The 21,822-nt window shown below is 38.6% G+C and overlaps 1 protein-coding gene across 3 annotated transcripts; it reads left to right on the top strand.

Moving 5' to 3' along the window:
• The first annotated feature begins 96 nt into the window (after nucleotides 1-96).
• Nucleotides 97-13,258, top strand: vps33b (VPS33B late endosome and lysosome associated). 3 transcript variants are annotated; one of them, XM_057839784.1, is made up of 24 exons: nucleotides 97-342; nucleotides 433-543; nucleotides 2,548-2,628; nucleotides 2,694-2,755; nucleotides 2,836-2,885; nucleotides 3,107-3,174; nucleotides 3,252-3,297; nucleotides 3,403-3,497; nucleotides 5,934-6,038; nucleotides 6,154-6,244; nucleotides 6,314-6,391; nucleotides 7,129-7,202; nucleotides 7,273-7,359; nucleotides 7,430-7,520; nucleotides 7,614-7,688; nucleotides 9,290-9,354; nucleotides 9,429-9,483; nucleotides 9,585-9,631; nucleotides 11,632-11,764; nucleotides 11,871-11,944; nucleotides 12,038-12,139; nucleotides 12,211-12,286; nucleotides 12,434-12,541; nucleotides 13,114-13,258. In XM_057839784.1, the coding sequence occupies exons 2-24, from the start codon at nucleotides 448-450 to the stop codon at nucleotides 13,191-13,193; spliced, it is 1,839 nt and encodes a 612-aa protein (XP_057695767.1). In that variant the 5' UTR covers nucleotides 97-342; nucleotides 433-447; the 3' UTR covers nucleotides 13,194-13,258. The 3 variants fall into 3 exon arrangements, with proteins under 3 accessions (XP_057695767.1, XP_057695776.1, XP_057695762.1); XM_057839793.1 differs by lacking the exon at nucleotides 433-543; XM_057839779.1 differs by having other exon boundaries at nucleotides 97-543.
• Nucleotides 13,259-21,822: the final 8,564 nt, after the last annotated feature.

Here is a 21,822-nt window from a genome sequence, read left to right as displayed (position 1 = left end):
ATTAGAAGTTGAAAATAAATAAATAAAAATATTGTTGGAGAATTTAAATACTTTAGTCCTGTAGATGGCGGTATACACCGCCTTTGCTATCAGCAACAAACTGGGAAGAGGAACTGAGGAAGAGGCTCTTCTTGGCGGTGTCAATGCTGTCAATATTCCACAATTGATCAATTTTATCATCACCGATACACGCGGATTGAGTGTTTTAAAAATAATCACAAGTAATGGAATAGATCCGCGTTGGTATAACTATACCATGATCTTACTGTCTCGTCAGTTTGTTTTTAGCATAAAACGGATTTAGCTAGCAAGAGGTGGGGAAGGAAAGCCTCTGTTCTAAAGGTGAGCCCACTCCGGGTCTTTATTCATATCAAAGCACGTGAATGATTTGAACAATTACAATAACTTGGTAATTGGTGGATCCGGGTGGAGATTTGGACCGTCAGTATGGCTTCTAGTGCCAGGAAAGACTCCCCGGAACTCCCTGACTTCTCTATGCTTAAGAGACTGGCAAGGGACCAGCTCATCTACCTTCTCGAACAGGTCAGAATGGTCAAATTGGTTAGACGCAAGGGCGTAGGTTTGCATAGGGACGGTAGGGACATGACACTAGCAACTTTTCAGGATGCTCAAATTGTCCCCACCAACTTTTAAACAACCTTATATGCATTATATAATGGGTTTAGTTATATTAGGGTGACCAAACGTCCTCTTTTGCCCGGACAAGTCCTACTTTCACGTTGTATCCTCGTCGTCCGGGCGGGTTTTATAAATTCATAAAAATGTCCGGCCGCTGGGTGGCAGCAGTTGACATGGCTCCTAATAGAAGGGAGGGAAGGAGTAGTTGTTCTTGTTTTTGTTGGCAGTTTACCCCTATCTTGAGGCATTACCGCCATCTAATGGGTTGACGATTTGGCCACAACGCCTGCCCAGTTGCTAAGTTTTTTTTATGATAAATATGTATATAATGGCAACTGTTGACTTCTGTCGGAGCTTTGACTGTAAATTCCGGTTTGATGTCGCATCATTGCGCTGCCGATGATTGTAAACTTTTGTAGCAAAGTTTGATTTTTGCCTCAGCTAACTATCAGTAAGCTAAACCACGCTAGGCCTTATGGGAAACATAATTCTGAACTGCTACGTTTGGAAACATGCTGGTTGAATAGTTTGTCAGTTTTTTCGGTTATTGTTTGTGTGCAATCTAGAGCATTGAATGAGAATATCAGTTGAATGGGAATAATAATTTGTCAAGGACAATTGTCGCTATAGTAATTTCTAAAATGTTTAGTTGGCACATAACCTACTGTGTATATGTTTATTGACTGGACTACATTTCCATGGGTCTGCATTTATATATATATATATATATATATATATTAGTCATTATTATTATTTATTTTTTTTTTTTCCAAAATGCATTTTTCCATCCAGAGTGAGGGGGCACACTTTAAATATATTAAAGTGATATAGGCATCTTTGAGTGAACTTCGAGTAAAATTCAAGTATCTTGAGGCCGGGCTGAGTGTCCTCTTTTTTTGGAAATCAAAATATGGTCACCCTAAGTTATATAGGTCGTTTAGAATGTCTTCCCATATGCTGTAAGGATAGAATTGACCCTACCATTATTAAGTGAATTATTTTTATTATGTTCAAACTTACATTTACCCCATTTCACTTGCTGAATGTGCCGGTCCATTTTTTCCCCCCTCAAACGCACATTTGATAGCCTGATGACTTGGCCCACTCCCGACACACACACATCACAGCCTCAACAGAAATACATGTCGACAACATTCTGCCGCCTTCACCTCTTTCGAAGACAGGGATGTGAGAAGTTTTCTTCGGCCAGCAGCAGCCACTGTTAGTAATATACAAATACGTCAATGTTGTAGAGGTGAGAAAAACACCACTAATTTTGCTACTGAAAGGTCTACTTGCATTTGTTAGCATAACATTAAACTGTGCGAACTTGCTAACCTGCAAAAGCCGAGTAGGAAGCTGCTTAGAGAGCAGTGTCCTTCTGTTTGTGTTTTCTACTGTTAACATGAATTAAACTGTGAGAAATGTAGCAAACTCTTTTGGAAACTATAGAACTAGAAAAACGTGAGCAAAAGCTGTTTAGAGAGAGAGGGGGTGCTGCATAACCTCATATGTTGCTCACACAACACAATCATTATTAACTATGTACATTTTTTTTTTTTAAATTTCGGGGAGGGGGGGTGCCGCAAGCTACCCACACTAGCGTTGTGATCGACTGGTCGATCGTGATCGATGTAAGGAGCACCTTTGATTCATCGTATCAATTAATTAGGTTCATGTTTGTGAGAAATGTAGCCCTGACCCTCGTTCACCCAATCTGTTGGGTCTTATTAATATCCCATCCCCAGCAAAAAGTGTACATGCAGGTTATTCTGTTACCGTATATTGTCCCTACCAATGTTGAGACCAAACCTACGCCCCTTGGTTAGACGTCTAGCGCCGTCACTGGCAGCCATTGAGTTAAAAGCTACTTTTCATCACTAATTAATCCGATTTTTTTCCATGTAGCTTCCAGGAAAAAAGGACCTTTTTATTGAAGCAGACTTGATGAGCCCTTTGGATCGTATTGCCAATGTTTCCATTCTAAAGGTGAGACCTCAGTTTTACATCCCTGCAGTGAATAGTATTTAAAACATTCTCTGTTCTTTCAACAGCAACATGATGTAGACAAATTATACAAAGTAGAATATAAACCCATAATCAGCACATCAGATCAGTGAGTACTCATGCACACGCATGCAAGCATACGTATACTTCAACAGTCAAATGTCAGACAATATGGATTACTTTCTTTAGGGTTTGTTTTCTGGTCCGACCAAGAATAAAAACTGTGAAGTGGATATGTGGTAAGTTTGTACTCATATTTAATGTTTATTAATTGTTTAAAGGGATCTTAATGAATCAGCCATTCACAATTTACGGAACGAACATCTAAGGTTTTCTGAATCTGAATCTGTTTTTTTTTTTGTTTTTTTTAATACAGTATATACGTAATCTTCATTGCGATGACTCGCTATTGCTGCTATTACAATGTTGAAAAGCTAATATACATACATTTTATGTACAGATGTGGCCAATGCAGACAAATCATCCGGGAAATTTAGAAGATACAAAATTATATTTACCCCTCAGAAGGTATTTTCACGTTGTGATGTTTAAACTGATTTATTTGCATTGAAGCTATTGATGATGTGCTGTCCATCGTCTTCTAGTTTTATGCATGTGAAACAGTGCTTGAAGAGCAGGGGGTCTTTGGAGGTAAAGTTTCTTGACTACCTACTGTATATTTTATGCTGCCCATCTGTGATTTTAAAAGTGGTATAATTGTTATTGTTTTTTTTTTTGTTTTTTGGGGGGGGACAGATGTGACAATGGATGAATGGTCCTTTTATCTACTTCCTTTGGATGATGACATCATCAGTCTTGAACTCCCAGAGTTTTTTGGGGACAGCTATGTGGTAAAAAAAAAAAAAAAAAAAAAATCCATCTTTTGATTGAAAATATACATTTTTATAAATGTAAATGACAAAGCAATATATGGCAGAAAACACCCAGGTGACTTGAAGTTCCGTTCTGAGAGTCCAATTCGGGTGAATTTCAAAATTGTCAAATATGCATGTGTGATACATCATTGGAAAGCTTAAAATATCAATTTTGTGGGGGAAGAAAATTTTTGAAGAGGAAGGCATTTAAAAAAAAACAACAACAAAAAACAGTAAAACTCTAACTGGAGGTGAGAGCATGTGAGAGCATAATTAAAGACGCCATGATTTTAACGAGATATTATCGCGTACTTACCTGTTTTCCATCCAAAAACTCCATGTAGCATCCATCACCGAGTTTCAAGACACAGTTGTGAATGGCCACAGCCGGATTTTGGGGGGATTTTATGGGTAAAACATGGTAATATAACAAGGGCCGCGATGCAGAAATTGCAGACATCAAGGAGTGGTCAAGATTTTCTTTTTTTTTACATATTTACCATTTTAAACTTTTTTTTTTTTCAATTTTTTTTGTTTGGATTGATTATTTATCATCTAAAATATTGGGGAAAATGCGACAGTTACAAAAAAAAAAACAAGTGATAGTTATGAGGTAACTATCTGTGACTTATTTACAGACAGTATTTTTTTCATTGTGATGTAATTTGTTTAAAAGTCTAAAATATGCGAATGAATAATTTTTTAAAGTGTTTTTTTTTTTTTTTACTGAATATTAGACATCAATTAAAAATTCTAAGCTAAAAAAAGACATTTCGAATAATAAATACAATTACTTACCTTCTTTTTATGGCTTGGTTGAAACAAAAGTGGTTGCGCAACGTCTGTAAACGGGTCTCCAGCAAGGGCGTAGGTTTGCATCGGGACGGTAGGGACATAACACTACCAACTTTTCAGGATGCTCAAATTATCTCCACCAACTTTTAAGCAACCTTATTTGCATTATATAATGAGTTTAGTTGTATAGGTCATTTAGATTGTCTTCCTGTATGTTGTAAGGATAGAATTGATCCTACTATTAATAAGTGAATTATAGTACTTTCATTATGTTCAGACTTACACTGACCCCTTTTCACTTGCTGAATGTGCCAGTCCATTTTTCTCCTGAAACGCACGTTTGATTGGCTGATGACTCGACCCCCCCCCCCCACACACACACACACATACATTCACAGCCCGAAAGAAATACAACATGCCGCCTCCCCCGCCCCCTTCAAAGACGAGGGATATTAGAAGTTTTTTTCCGCCAGCAGTTGCCACTATAAATAATGTAAAAAGACGTCAATGTTGTGGAGGTGGGGAACACTCCACTAAATTTGCTACTGCTACAATGCTTCAAGTCGATTTTACTCACTGAGATTTCTTGAAATAAGAAAAACAGCTAGCTGAAAATAAGCTTAAGACTTATTTAAAGCAAAAAGTTCGTGTATTTGATCTTAAATGAGAAACTTGTTTGTCAGAAATGTTCTTAGTTCAAGAATATTGTTCAGAATATTATTTGAAAGATTTTTTTTCTTGATTCAGGTGAAAGATGACCAAATTTTAGATTTATTGGCTCAATACAAACAAATAGTAATATTTACTTAAAGTAAGTGTAAGAATCTGACGCATTCATCTTTTAACTAGCCTTTAACACTCAAAAAAAAAAAGATGGAGAAAATTATTTGACTAGATTAAAAAAAAAAAATCTGATTAAGACGTGAATTTGCAGTGTGAATGTTAGTATTGGTCAAAACAGATTTATTTTGCATTAATCATTTAGCCTATCAATTAATTAGGTTCATATTGGTGACAAATGTAGCCCTGACCCCTATTCACCAAATATGTTTGGTCTTATTAATGTCTCGTCCCCAGCAAAAAGTGTACATGCAGGTTATGCTGTTATGTCGTCCCTACCAATATTAAGACCAAACCTACGCCCTTTGGTCTCCAGGGTAAAACGGACAAATTAAAAATAGTTCAGGGCTTAATGCCCCATGTATCTGCTATGGCAGCATTTCGACGTATTGTTCTATCAAACACAATTGTTCTTTTGGCTTGATATACAGCAGTTTATTTTAAAGAGGGGTGCAAGAGCAGAAACTGCTTTTTCAGTGTTTTTTTGTGTTTCCACCATATATATATTTTATTTTTTAAATGACCAAAATTAGTTCTTTGTAACCCATGCCAGTGTAGCCATAGCTGGATTCCAATGTTTAAAGGCCCACCAGACACTTGACAAAGGCAAAACCTGCAGGTGTAGGTAATAATTTCAACTAATGGTAAATTAGTATAATATTTTTTTTTTCCAACTGTACAATACATTTTTTTCTAAAGAATATTTGTCATATGTGAGTATTTGTCACTGCTCATTCTAAGATTAGCACTGCATTTTCCTTTATTTTATTCCCCAAGGCTGGAGACCTGAGATGGGTGAGGACAGTTGGCAGCGCGCTACATCTTCTTCACTCCATTTACGGACCATTTTCGAAGGTTTACGGTATTGGAAGATGCTCAAAGGTATAGTAGTTTCTTAACCAATATAAGAGAAGTTGAGGACTTGAGATGTATGCCATCATCTATTGTTTTGGAAACTTGGTCACTGACATTTTTTTTGTTCTTTTCCCTTTATTAGATGGCATATGAATCTTGGAGAGAACAAGCAGAAGAGGGAGACCAAAAGGCTCGGAACTCTGAAATCGGAAATGTTTTCTTAATCGACAGGGGTGAGTAGTCTTTTACTCATTCGGAGTTACGCCGACTTTGCTCAATTATTTTTTCTACTGTCGTTACAGATGTGGACTTTATCACCCCTATGTGCTCACAAGTGGTTTATGAAGGACTTGTGGATGATATTTTTAAAATCAAATGTGGTGAGTAGAAAGTTTCTCCGTGAACATAGAGGAACTATACTGTATCTACCTCTTGAAAAATATAACTAATAATAGTAGAATATGAAACTATTGCTAATGCTTCACTAGGCTCTGTACAATACCTTGTAGTGAGAACACTGTGTCTGTTATTGATTGCCACAGCTACACTATATTGTTTGACATATACTATCTCGTCAACATACTGCTGCTTGTTACCATTGCGGGCAGATCCTGTGTAATTATTATTAAAAATTGCTCTTTGTTAATGAAACATCAGAAAATAAATATTCACAAATTTTTATAGTTTACATTTGATCAAGACTGAAGTTATTTATATATTCAACAGATAACAAATTCTAAACTAACCATACCATTTTTAAAGGAGAAAAAAAATAATGGAAACAACTACATGATTGTGCCCTTTGTGTTTTTACACGTCAGAAAATGGTTTGAAAGTATACAGGGTATATTTTTGTGTGGTCTTCAGTTGATATGTTTAGTGTTAGAGAGCAGGGAAAACATAATTTCGTGGCAGACTCATGTCTTGCAACCTTACACATTTCCTCCACAGCCGCAGTGTAAAGATCCTCTGCAATCAGCGCTTGTTTCATTTGAGCGAATTATTTTTTAGATGTGAATTCTGGAGCGTGTATTTCTGATTTGTCAGGCGGTAGATATTTTTATTGTTTGTCAGCAAATAGTGTAATAATCACAGAGGGATTTTTTTCCCTTTACAGGATGTGCTGAATTTGGGCCTGATGTTTCCTCTTCAGACAAAAGCATCAAAGTCATGCTGAACTCTCAAGATAAGGTAAGTCTGAATTTACAAGTGCAGAGTTGCTTCACTCAAACATTTTTTTTTAAAGTTGATTGTCTCTTAGGTCTTCAATGAAATCAGAAATGAACATTTCTCTAACGTCTTCAGCTTCCTTAGTCAGAAAGCCAGGAATCTCCAGACTGCGTATGATGTAAGTCAATATAATAAGTATTCATTTGACATAATGTGACTGACACCATTGTCTTTTTTTATTTCCATAGAAGCGTCAAGGGATGGACATAAAGCAGATGAAAACGTTTGTGTCAGAAGAACTTAAGGGGTTAAAACAAGAACATCGTCTCTTGAGCCTCCGTGAGTGTTGACGCAAAGTATTCTACATCAACAGGAATTTATGCGCTTGATTTTGAACAAAATGTGTGGTTGACTATGGCTGATTTTCCATAGACATCAGTGCAAGTGAATCAATGATGAAGAAGAAAACCAAACAGGATTTCCAGGAGCTATTGAAGACAGAGCATTGTAGGTCCCTTAGTGTAATTTTTTTTTTTTTTTTTCCATTTAGATGATGCTTTAGACTAGTAACATCTAGGGCTGCAGCTATCGATTATTTTAGTAGTGGATTAATCGATTAACTTGTTAGTTCGAATAAACGAGTAATCGGATAAGGAACATAAAAAATTAAAATACGCCTCAAACGGCATAAACAAATGAATAAATGAGGATTTATGTACAGCAAAAGAACAATTGGCTAACTTACATAGCAGAAGTCCGCTGCTTAAATGCTATAAAATTCTAACATTTTTTTATAATGCTCTTTACAAATGGTTCGGACACATATTCCTTAAAAAAAACCGGCTAAATATACCTATAAACAGGGGTGCACATAAGTGGTCCGCATGCGCGCATGCGTACTGGACGAAGACAAACGCGCGGGCACTCAACGGATTCCATACGCTTTTGCGTACCGATGGCTGACCACTGTATTTGCGGCGGACAGGAGAAAATCACTTCTCAAAATGTCAAAGAGGCAGGCCCCACTGAGTACCGGTAATTATTTCCGTGTTCCCCCACCCCCGTCAAAAGAGACAGACGAGAGAGACGTCACCGGAGCTACCGAAAAAAAGGACATTTGCTGAAAAGTGGCTGCAGGAGGTAGGTACCATGGCTGGAAGCCAATGATGCTTGCACGGAAATGTGGTACAAAATTTGCCGTGAGAATTCCAATGTCGCTAATAAAAGCAGCGCATTTTATGTAGTAGAGTCAAAGAATTTCAACCATCCAAACTTTGAAAAGCACGAAAAAAACAGACCATGTGGCACTTAAGCAAACTATCGATGTCAGACAGCACCCCACTCGCCCTGCACAGCGCTATGCACTGACAAACGTGTTTTTGCTCGCATTTCACAAAGCTAAACATGTACGTTCAATGAGCTCTTATGAGGAGGAGGGCATCCCACTTTTACAAAGGCTTGGAGTTAATGTGGGAGCCGCATAATGCCCTTTATTTTGAATTGGTGCTTTTATGTTTATTTCTTTACATTTCACTTCGAAGTAATGGCAATTTTGTTGTGCCAGTTGATGTTAATCGAGCATTAATTGTTAATATAATTAATTAAAAGTAATTGGCTCTAAGTAAAGCTTGTCATAATTTTATCGCATCAGGCGGGTCGGCTCTCAAGCTCAATGAGGACCAAGTCAGGTCTTCCTCTGAGAACCTGTGCAAAAAAATTATGTGCACCCCTGCCTATAAATTACTTGAACAATGCTACAAAAAAAAACATTAGCTAAAAAAAAAACTTAGCTTATGTTGATCTTAACAGGGAGCATTTGGATTCAGCCATGTGAAATGAGGCAGACTAGAGGGCAGTGTATCCACCCAAATCAATAAAACTAAATGCAAACATTTTCAACGCAAACCATAACAAGGCCACTTTAATTAAACAAATACTCGAAGCAGCAAAATTTAATTTGAATCCTTTTTTCTAATCCAATACTCGAGTTAATCGATTAATCATTGCAGCACTAGCAACATCATTATTGTTTGTATGTTTTTTTTTTTTTTGTGGGGGGGACCAATTTGTTAATCACATTGTCATATTGTTCTCCTAATATCTCACAGCTTTACTGGAAGGTTTTGATATCCGTGATTGTATATCTTTCATTGAGGAACATATCAACATGCAGGTGAGTAGGTCATTATTGTTTTTCAGCATTTTGCATGTTGGTAAAAATTTACCTGATGTGGTCCTTTTCTTGAGGTGTCCATGATAGAAAGTCTTCGACTGCTTTGTCTTCTGTCCTTAACGGAAAATGGTAGGTTTGCGTTCATAGTATGTAGGTATGCTCAACATGCATTTAAAGACAAAAGTATGTCCGTCTTCTTCTTAATTCTCTTACATCAATGTATCCTGCAGGTCTGCTGCCAAAAGACTACCGGTCTTTAAAAACACAGTATTTACAGGTGAGATTTCACATCTGCTACTGTTTCTGGCTTTTTATTTTTGTCATGGCATAGAATAGTAGTACCATGAAATACATTTCTTTGAAATTGTTGACTATTGTTTTTGTCAGTCAAGAAAATTATGAGTTGCGTTTATTGATTAAAACTTTTAAAATAAATCAAAACTCCCACGATATTTTAAATGTATTGTGATACACAGTTACTACTGTACCATAGACGTCATAATATACAATAATGAAGTCTATCACTGTACGTAGTAAAGATAATAGTAAGTGATTTTGTGATACAGATTGTTTCACCCCTAGGACAAAATAATTTTTTGTTCCCTCTTTTAGTCCTTATTAGACTCAACAAAAGGAAACAATATATTGAAATGTATGAAAACCATTCTGCCAGTTCAGTTCAGTTAAAATTTAGTTTTACATTTAGTTTTTTTTTTTTTTTTTAAACAATGTTTTACAATTTTGTGCCTGTTTCAGTGCCATTGACAGCCATTTTTACTTGGACAATTGCTGCCAACCTCTCCCAATCAACATTGATTGGACATCATTGCTGTCTACTGCAGTGATTTAGTTAATTTGACCAATAACAATAAAGCGTTACAGCAGTAGGAAGTTTTTGATCTGTTCAGTGTTGTATTTGGTAATATGCCAAAGTTTAATCAATGTAAAAAAAAAAAAAAAATCTTCAGAGCACCTCGGGTTCAGCAATCGCTGTCAATGGCAGCCAGTGAGTTAATTAAAGCAGTATTTTGAGTGGATTTTGATCACATTTAATTTGTTTTTAAAAACATGGATCCTCATCATATATTTTTTCCCCACGGATAATTAGGATTGGATCATTTATTAATTCAATTCACCTCTAATTCAATTCACCTCTAATGTTAATGTTGTAATTCCAACTGCAGTTGTGTGAAAAAGTATCTGCACCTTTTGGAATTTCTCACATTTTTGCATAAAATCACCATCAAATGTGATCTGATCTTTGTAAAAATCACACAGATGAAAAAACACTGTCTGCTTTAACTAAAACCACCCACACATTTATAGGTTTTCATATTTTAATGTAATCACATTTAATAATTTGTCCCCTCCCCCTCCACATATGACGTTGTGTGTAACTCCCAAACAATTCCACTTTGGTTTCATCAGTCCAAAGAATATTTTGTCAAAACTTCTTTGGAATGTCCAAGTGGCTTTTTGCGACCATTAAACGAGCAAGAATGTTTTTTTAGACAGCAGTGGCTTCCTCTGTGGAGTCCTCCCATCAAAACCATTCTAGGCCATAGTTTTACATATAGTTGATGTGTGCACAGAGATATTGGACTTTGCTAGTGATTTCTGTAAGTCTTTGGCAGTCATTCAAAGGTTATTTTTTACCCCTCTGAGTATTCTGCGCTGAACTCTTGGCATCATCTTTGGTGGATGGCCAATCCTTGACAGAGAAGCAACTGCGCCAAACTCCCTCCATTTGTAGCTAACTTCTCTGACTGTCGATTGACGAACATCCAAACTTTTAGAGATGGTTTTGTATCCTTTCCCAGCTTTATACAAATCAACAATCCTTGATCGCAGGTCTTCAGACAGCTCTTATGACCGAGCCATGATGCACATTGACAATGTTTCCCATCAAGACAATTCTTACCAGATGTGTGTTCTATAGTGGGCAGGGCAGGGCAGCTTTAAACCACTCATCAGTGATTGGACACACACCTGACTTAAATAGTTAAAAATGGTTTCAATTGCTCTTTAGGCAGAGGGTTCACTTATTTGTTTTTCCCCCTTCTGTCATTGTTTGCATGCTATCCTCATTAAAATATGAAAATCTATAAACGTTTGGGTGGTTGTATTCAAAGCACTTTTTTTCATCTGTGTGATTTTGACTAAGATCAGATCACATTCGATGGTGATTTCATGCAGAAATGTGAGCAATTCCAAAAGGTTCAGATACTTTTTCATACCACTTTATCTTGTTAATGGCCAATTTGTGTCGTTTTCTAGAGCTATGGGGTGGATCACTTGCTCACATTTGCCAACCTCAAGCAGTCTGGGCTGCTTGTGGAGCAACAGCAGGGTGAAACTCTGACAGTAATGGAGAGCAAAATGGGTAAACTGGTCAATGATAAGACGGCAGGTAAACACGGGCTTTAAATTTTATTTTGCTACATTTAATATAACATGATGAGACATACAGGTATTTTATTTCTGTTACTATTATTCATTTTTTATTGTTTTACCAGGGAAGCTGACCGATGCATTTTCGTCTTTGGCAAGGAAAAGCAATTTCAGGGCCCTAAGCAGAAAACTCAATCTGGTAATATGTTAAAATTCTTCTTTAAATCATGTTACATCAAATTTGATTGTATCGTTCTGGTTGTCATTTGCTTGGTTCTCGTTTAACGCCAAGGTGCCCAAGTCAGATGACGAATATGACCTGCGTGTCCCAAAGGACATGGCTTATGTTTTCAGTGGCGCCTATGTTCCACTGAGTTGCAAACTCATTGAGCAGGTAAATAGACAGGATTCATTTTATTTATTTAAAACTAAGATGATTAAGTCCATTCTGTGTCCGATACACAGGTGTTAGAGCGAGATGGTTGGACTGGGCTTGAAGAAGTTACCAAATTACTAAATGGAAATGAGTTTGCTGTCACAGGTAAGATGTTGAATGAATTTGTGCCTTAACGCCCCTCAAAGGGATTAATAAAGATCTAAATCTAAGCAGGAGGAGCCACTGTTATGACAATGTAAATGCATAGTAGTTTTGAATGGACATGTTCCAAAAGTCTTCTTTTTATGTCAGGCAAAAATGGAGCAAAAAATGAGGCTCAACGTATTGTCATCGTCATGTTCCTTGGAGGATGCACCTACTCTGAGATTTCAGCTTTACGTTTTCTTGGTAGAGAAAGAGGTAAATATGTTTTTAAAAGTGTGGCTGTATGTCACACTTTGTCATATCCCTCCACCTTTTAATATCAACTTGATGTTTGATTTGTTCTGGCTGAGTTAAACAGTGAACCTGAATGTATTATTCGAGGAGTGTACAATATATTTACACTGAATTTAGAGTTGTTTTCTCCCCACAATATTTTTAATGATTTTCAAACTAATAATTCACACCATCAAAACAATTAACATAAAAAGACCACACCAGGAATACACACACACACACACACACACACACACACACACACACACAAAAGAAAACAACCAAAAGAAAGTTGTTTTCTAATACTATATCGGTTTTTGTTGTCTTGAAAATGGATTATTTAAAATACTAACTTCAAATTTGATCCTGCTTTGTATTGATAAATTGGGGGTTTTCTGCTATACAACTACTATTTAAACATACAATTATTACGCATGAGCTGGATTTTTTTTTTTTATGAATAAAGTTAATGGAAATAGCTCAGCTGATTTCTTTCACAATAGGCCTATGTCGAAGCACAATGTAACACTATTTTGTTTTTGTTTTTTACACAGGATATAAATTTATTGTGGTAACCACTGCTATAACAAGCAGTGCAAGACTGTTGGAAGCTTTGCTGGGTAACCATGTATGATGCATGTCAGATCATCGTGAAGGACATCAGACATTGATGTTAAATAAAGATGTGCAATGTCAATAAATGTTTTATTTTACAATGGTAGTTTGGGCATTCTTAAACGTAGTACTGTACTTGGAGTCACCGAGGTGCGTATGTTTGAGCTCGTTCTGACACGTGGATTGGCTACTTCGATCAATGAATTTAATGTTCTTTTGCTCCAAGATACTTTGCGGTGTGACATTCGTCACCACTATTTATTTGTTCAAATGTTTCCAGTTTACTTTGCAGTTCATTGAGGTCCACAAATGTTCCACACACGAAAGCTTTAAGCCAGTGGTCCCCAACCTTTTTTGCACCACGGACCAGTGCGGTGTGGGCCTTTTTTTCACGAGTCGGCAATGTGTGGCAGAAAATGACAGTCAATATTAAATAACACGTCAGGGCTAAGAATGAAAATTAAGTGAAGGGAAAATGTCGCTCACCTTATGCTGAATCAACCTTTTTTTTAAACAGCAGCCTCTCCTAAAACTTGACGGCAAATATCCGTGGTCACAAGCATAATGAGGTTTCTTGGCTTTCGCAAACGGTTCGCCATGAGGTATGATGCATTCAGTGCTTTCGCTTTTGTTGCTTCGTTTTCTAGCTTTTAGCGGCATATTACGAAAAATGGACTTGGTTGTAGGCTCATCTTCTGGCTCACCAGGTGGCCTTTTCACCATAAAAAAGCTGTCCAAAGACGTCTCCACTGGAGACACACAGTCAACAGCAGCTAAAGTTACTGTTTACATTAAAGATACACGATAATATCGGTCACCGATAATTATCGGCCGATAATGGCAATTATGACGTCACACAGATAATCCAGATAATTAAAAAAATTCAACTGGTAATGCAATCCGATAAATATACAGGTATACTTGATTTTGCCTCCAAATGTGCGCAACCGAAGAATTCAGCACGCCGCCTCCTCAACCCCTCCCCTCTCTGAAGCCCCTGAGGGAGGAGGGGTTGAGGAGGCGGAGTTACACAACAAGAAGTAGTTGAATATTATGGCGGCTGTTTCTAAAAAAAACGACGCTCTCGCCATCTGCAAAACATGTACCGTAGAAGTTCCACGAGGCAGAAAGAAAGCGTCCTCATTCAAAACCACTAACCCAGCAGCCATTTAAAACTGCATCACAAAGATTTTTGGAACAAATACGAGGCTGCTGCTAGCGGGAATGCTAGAGCTATTGTAAACACTAAGTTAAACTACGGTGGCCTATACTACGAACCGAGTTCAACCTCCCCAGAAGTAATCCAGTTTACCATCGGGTAACCGGAGTTGACTAAACCTGGTTGTCTAGTTTGTGGTCAATCGGTGCTACGACGCTGATTATGAGGTTGATTAGTCGAACCTGTGTCAACCCAGTCAGAGTTACTGCGCGTTCACATAAAAGGGGGCGGTGACCAGAGTCAAACACTACTTGTGACGACGGCACGGGCACCTTACTTCACGGAGGAGGAATGCGCGATGATCATGCGGAATTATGAGGGATTAAAATCCACCCTCACCGCGAAATCCAACACCGCTTCGACGAGTAGAGCGCAACGGGTCTGTTGACAGCGAATTTACAGATCGTGTGATTTGTGAATGCGTCAATATGCCAGTTTACTTATGTCCATGAAAAGAAATAAAGCCTGCTGTCAGGACAATAAAATAAGATTTGGGACATTAACAGTAAGAAATAATTGTCACGCATCACCACACGAAACAGGATGATTGTACAGGTATGTTTAGTCCCCTTGACTGTACGAATACGTATGTTCTTTTTTTTAGTTTGGACCTAAAAAATCCAGCCCGACCCGAGCCGAGTCCAATCAATAAACTTGATTTGCAGGCCCGAGCCCGACAATCCCCCCCCCCCCCCCCCCCCCCAAAAAAAAAAAATTATGTCATATTTGTGAGGACTCAGGAGAAGAAGGAAATGCGGGGATGCCATGCGTTGTTGCGTAAATAAAAGCCCGTCTTTTGTAACGATTTTTCACAGTTAAACAAGACTGTAAGATGCATATTCAATAAACATTTATATCTTTTATATTTGTGCGTCTGTCCTATCAGTGGATTTGACATTTAATTTAATCTCCTCGAGTTGGCAGAAAATAACGCAAGTTTTCTCAATGTTTAAATAGTCTACATATTTCTATGATTATTATAAATGCATCAATTTGAAGCGTTTCCATACCCCACTCCGAATCGCACGGCATACAGTGTTCTTACGCAGATATTCAGCATCACCGATGGAATACATATAGTGTCCCTGGCGAAAGAGCGCACAGACAGGCACACACAATCTGCGCGGTTGTGAGGGCCTGACTCGGCGGGTTACATTAGTGACGTCTGCCTAGATCAGTTGGCACAGGTAAAGAATTCCCTCAGCTGAAAATCTATATCTTTCATGGAGAACATCTTCCGGGTACGCCAGCGGATTCTGGCGGTCCCGAAATACCCGTGCCCTCCGGAGAGAGCCCCTCACAATCCGCGCGCCAATGTCGTATGGGTCGTCCAAGTACGCTGTCATTGTCAGGAGGACACGTCCGCGGAGGAGTGCTGTTTAAATAGAGCGTGGTTAATTGGAATCATGATGTTAAGCAAGATCTAACTCTGACACGACCAGGTTTGGCGTGTGGCGTGTGTTGCCATGGCAACACTTCTCGGTTCCAACATATCCACCTTTCGTAGTCTCGCATAGCCGCGAACTTACGTCGCACGTGATAAAGTTACTCTCGAAGTTACCCTGCTAAGCCAGAAAACCGGCTTCGTAGTATAGGCCACAGGGCTTGTGACGATACAGTCTGGCTGTTTGGGAATGCAGCCCAAGGCGGGTGGTAAATTCGCATCTAAGGCTAAACACCGGCACGACTGGAGACCGATATTGGCCACCGCAAGTAGCCGTCTTCCGACGGAGCCCGCCGCTTTGGCCGGTCCGGCGAGGCGGGGCCGAGCCCGGTTCCCCGGCTTCGGGACTTCCGGCGAACACCCCGGTTTCTCGAGTGTTCCCCCACGGCGTGCGAGCAGAGCCAGGACCCGAATACGCCGCGGCGAACCGGCTGGAGCGGGCGGATTATCCGGTACGAACATACCTGCTGCCGAGACAAGACATGTTTTTTTTTTTGTTTTTTTTACCTAAATGACCCGAGAACCAAAGCCCTGGATTAAAAAAAATAATGTAGTTTATACGACCACCATTCTTCATGAAAAAGTGATGTCCAGTAAGCAAGCTTATCATGACGGCACAGTGGTTAGATGATAATTTAAACATGGAGAAAACGAAGTCAGCCAGTCAATAATGCATTCAGTATGTAAAATGACGCGCGGTCAGATGACTTTGTAACGCTGCCTTTATTTTCGGCTTAACAAAACTCAGGCACAAAACAACACGCACGCGGATGCGAGCTCCAACTCCGTCCAAATAGTACTGCCGTGTATCAGTTTAGCTGCTGTAAAGCAAATGTCGTGAAATCCGCAAATGTAAACAAAGCGCTGCAGAATGGGTACATGACATCTCGCTCTTTTGAGTTAATCATTTTCACAGTGTGCAACAAAGCATATAACATTAGCAATCACTTTTCAAATTATTTAACTTATTTCTCTTATCAATTACAGTCACAGTAGATAATCAAATTCTTAAATCAATATTCTGTAGCCACAAATATTATTCAAAATCTTTCCTTCTTCCAAGTTTTTGTTTTTTTAGGATTAAGTATAATAATGTATTGCTTAAAACAAGGCTGTTAAGATTATTTTCAGCTAGCTGTTTTTCTTCCAAGAAATCAGAGAAATACACTTGAAGCGATGGCAGATAATTTCACTTATTGCCAATAGATTTACACTTAAAACTGACTAGTTTTAAGGAGGTGTGTTTTGCAGTGTATTAATGTTATATATGTTAGGAATGGCTTACTTTTAAAGGCATTTCGTGCAACTTAGGTATTTACTCTTTAAGTAATTGTCGCGAAAAGTTTACCATTACACAATGTCAGACAATCTGTCATTATTTAGATGTTTGAATTGACAACTTGTTCATATTTTATGTTGAAAAAAAGAGCAATAAATTATATTTTTTGCACAGTAATATTTTCTTTTGTGTATACTTTAAAATTTTACATAAATCTTTTAATAGAATTATCGGCTTGACATTATCGGTTATCGGTTGGAATGAGGAAATTATCGGTTATCGGTATCGGTTGAAAAATGTATTATCGTGCATCACTAGTTTACATTGACTGGCGCTAGGCTGCTATAGACCCTACTCACCTACGTCACAAAATGGGCGTGTCGCTGTTTCCGGCCGCCATATTGTACCTCTTTTTCAGACCTATTCTCATTGTTTTCTATTAGTCGAGCAAGTTATAGAGCAATTCATGGAAGCCCCGGTGTTATCTGACGCTGTAAACTCATTGGATCCGTTGCATAAAAGGCGTTACGTGGAAAAGCTTCAGTTTATCCATTCGCCAGATCCGTATTTGATGCCTAAATCGATGTTTTTCGACCCGCTGGCTTCGCCTGACATCTGATACCCACACAAAATCAGCCTATTCTCACGAAAGTTTGAAAAACTTTAAGAGCTTGGAGGCTTATAAATGCTACGTTGCTGGTTAGGTGAAACACGTCCTCGTACACGAAAATTCGGCAGGAATCTTGTGCTCGGAAGGTGAGTTACGAAATTTTCAATTGAAAATCTTTTGTTCTTGCTAACATCCACTGTCAAGTCTAATGTATTTCATGTCATTTGTCAATGGAGCTAGGGCTTTTAATGTTTATATGGTTTAGCGATAGCACTAACTACATACATACGTGTATGTTGTCGGCGATTAGCCTAGCAATGATCTTAATTGTGGTTGTCAGCCCGAAACCCTCTAAATATATATTAAATGCATCTTACCAGATATAAAATGACTACTACATAATCTGTGGTAGTCGTTTGGAGCCCAGTTGTCTCGTCGAATTGCAGCAGTCAATCGCGGCCTCCTCTTCGTGTCTCTCGGAATACGGTAAAAATTCAAGTCTCTCCGTCTATCTTCTCTGTTTTTGCAACCGACCGCCACACACGACTTCACCATTTTGAGTATTAATGTTGACGAGCAGTAAAACGTGCAATAATAGGAAGAATTTACGAAGCGCTAATGCATTTCTATGGCGAGTATGCGGACATCATGGCGCGGGGGCGTGGCTGTGACGTCACGTGAGTAGGGTCTATAGGTGTGCAAACACACCAGTAATTGCGGCAAACCACTAGATGGCGACCTAAACAAAGCTTTACGCCGATTAGTCTATAGAGTAGACAGGGATATTGATGTATCAAGGCCACAGTCACAGGCCAGATTGCGGTCGTTAACAAATGATTTATTATTTCTCTGCGGCCCGGTAGCAAATGCGCCACAGACCGGTGCCGGTCCTCGGCCCCGTTGTTAGGGATCACTGCTTTAAGCAATAGCACACTGTCATAGGACTGTTTGATTTCCCTATATGATAAGGATGGGCGGATCGATAACAAAATATCGATATTTCGATCCAGCGCGTTAAGTTTTAGGTATCGATCCCCAAGCAAAAGAATCGATATTTGGAATAAATATATTATATTTTCTTTGTCTGTTTTTTGGGTATATTTTTGTGCACTTTTTGTACGACTTTTGCCTTTCGCGTTCTACACGCACGTAAGCAGTGCACGCACATAAGCAGAGCACCGGTGTCTGCTCCCGCCCCCATTTACGTCCCTATCATATGTCGATCAGCATGCTTTTCCTCCGCCCCTCTCACGAGGCACCAACACAGTCACAACAAACAAACATTTGGAAGCTAGTGATAGCATGGCTGCGGCATCGACGACTGATCGTAAAAGAAGTCTGGTTTGGATATATTTCATTTTAATAAATAGCAACGAGGCTAAGTGCACAGTTTGTGCCGAAACTGTCAGATATTCTGGTTATACCAAAAGCCTCACGAAACACTTAAGAAACATGCATCCCGAAGCACACGACAAATTAAATGAAAAACATGTCGCTCAAGCCGAGGAGGACACGAGAAAAGACAAGAGCACGCCGCCGAAGCAAAGCAAAGTACTTTAGAAGGGGCGATTGCGAAAGGCAGGACTTATCCAGGTAACGTAGGTGCTAATAGATAATCAGAGACGATGTAAGCATTAGTGGCTGATGTGCAATATGAAACGATAAATATGGCGTTTTTGTCATCTCACATAAAAAGAACTTTGCAGCACTATTGAATATGCTTTGTAATTGCAAGTTATAGCTACATCTTGTTTGTGAAAAGCAAAGTTCATACCACATTATATAAAAAAAGTAAAATGACCATAGTGACATATTCAACAGTGAAGTATTACTGTAACCTAAATGTGAGTCTCCATTTTATTAGTTTTTGATACAATGAGGACAAATCAGCCCACATCATATTCCATAGGATAGTCAAGTGAACTACAAGCAAGCAAGTTGGGTATAAAAAAATATATGAATTATTACTTAACATTTTAAATACACACATCTCTCCTTACTGTATTTCTAACATTAGCTATTATTCCTTTTTTTTTTTTTTTATTGCAAGTGACTATTGTTTATTGGATTTGTTTTTAATGATCTATCATTAGAGGGCGGTAACATGCTACTATTAATTCCTTCTTTGATTCAAAATATTTAATTTAGGTAGATTAAAATTTGATCAAATACAACGTGTAGTAGGGAAATGTTCTGTGCATATGAATTTAAGGGTCATGTTTAAAGAGTGAGACTGACTAATCAGATTTTGTTGTTGATGGATTGGTTTGTGAGTTTGTAGGGAATCTGCTTTGCTAGTTATTAAAAGCAGCAGTTTTTCCGTTGCATTGCATATTTGACACAAAGAGACTTATTAGTTTTTGAGTGCTTGCTGTTGTTGTTCATTAGAAAGAGACTTTTATTAGTTTTTGAGTGCTTGCTGTTGTTGTTCATTAGATATCATCAGAATGGCTGAGAACTCTGCAGGGTTGTATATATATAGATATATATATATACAGTGCCTCGCAAAAGTATTCGGCCCCCTTGAATCATGCAACATTTCGCCACATTTCAAGCTTCAAACATAAAGATATGAAATTCTATTTTTTTTTTGTCAAGAATCAACAAGTGGGACACAATCGTGAAGTGGAACAACATTTATTGGATAATTTAAACTTTTTTAACAAATAAAAAACTGAAAAGTGGGGCGTGCAATATTATTCGGCCCCTTTACTTTCAGTGCAGCAAACTCACTCCAGAAGTTCAGTGAGGATCTCTGAATGATCCAATGTTGTCCTAAATGACCGATGATGATCAATAGAATCCACCTGTGTGTAATCAAGTCTCCGTATAAATGCACCTGCTCTGTGATAGTCTCAGGTTTCTGTTTAAAGTGCAGAGAGCATTATGAAAACCAAGGAGCACACCAGGCAGGTCCGAGATACTGTTGTGGAGAACTTTAAAGCCGGATTTGGATACAAAAAGATTTCCCAAGCTTTAAACATCTCAAGGAGCACTGTGCAAGCCATCATATTGAAATGGAAGGAGCATCAGACAACTGCAAATCTACCAAGACCCGGCCGTCCTTCCAAACTTTCTTCTCAAACAAGGAGAAAACTGATCAGAGATGCAGCTAAGAGGCCCATGATCACTCTGGATGAACTGCAGAGATCTACAGCTGAGGTGGGAGAGTCTGTCCATAGGACAACAATCAGTCGTACACTGCACAAATCTGGCCTTTATGGAAGAGTGGCAAGAAGAAAGCCATTTCTCAAAGATATCCATAAAAAGTCTCGTTTAAAGTTTGCCACAAGCCACCTGGGAGACACACCAAACATGTGGAAGAAGATGCTCTGGTCAGATGAAACCAAAATTGAACTTTTTGGCCACAATGCAAAACGATATGTTTGGCGTAAAAGCAACACAGCTCATCACCCTGAACACACCATCCCCACTGTCAAACGTGGTGGCAGCATCATGGTTTGGGCCTGCTTTTCTTCAGCAGGGACAGGGAAGATGGTTAAAATTGACGGGAAGATGGATGCAGCCAAATACAGGAACATTCTGGAAGAAAACCTGTTGGTATCTGCACAAGACCTGAGACTGGGACGGAGATTTATCTTCCAACAGGACAATGATCCAAAACATAAAGCCATATCTACAATGGAATGGTTCAAAAATAAATGTATCCAGGTGTTAGAATGGCCAAGTCAAAGTCCAGACCTGAATCCAATCGAGAATCTGTGGAAACAGCTGAAGACTGCTGTTCACAAACACTCTCCATCCAACCTCACTGAGCTCAAGCTGTTTTGCAAGGAAGAATGGGCAAGAATGTCAGTCTCTCGATGTGCAAAACTGATAGAAACATACCCCAAGCGACTTGCAGCTGTAATTGGAGCAAAAGGTGGCACTACAAAGTTTTAATGCAAGGGGGCCGAATAATATTGCACGCCCCACTTTTCAGTTTTTTATTTGTTAAAAAGGTTTAAATTATCCAATAAATTTTGTTCCACTTCACGATTGTGTCCCACTTGTTGTTGATTCTTGACAAAAAATTAAATTTTTATATCTTTATGTTTGAAGCCTGAAATGTGGCGAAAGGTTGCAAGGTTCAAGG

Source organism: Corythoichthys intestinalis, chromosome 1 (assembly GCF_030265065.1).
Source record: "Corythoichthys intestinalis isolate RoL2023-P3 chromosome 1, ASM3026506v1, whole genome shotgun sequence".
NCBI lineage: Eukaryota > Metazoa > Chordata > Actinopteri > Syngnathiformes > Syngnathidae > Corythoichthys > Corythoichthys intestinalis.
Note: the sequence above shows the minus strand (reverse complement) of the source record. Positions and strands in the feature narration are given on the sequence as shown.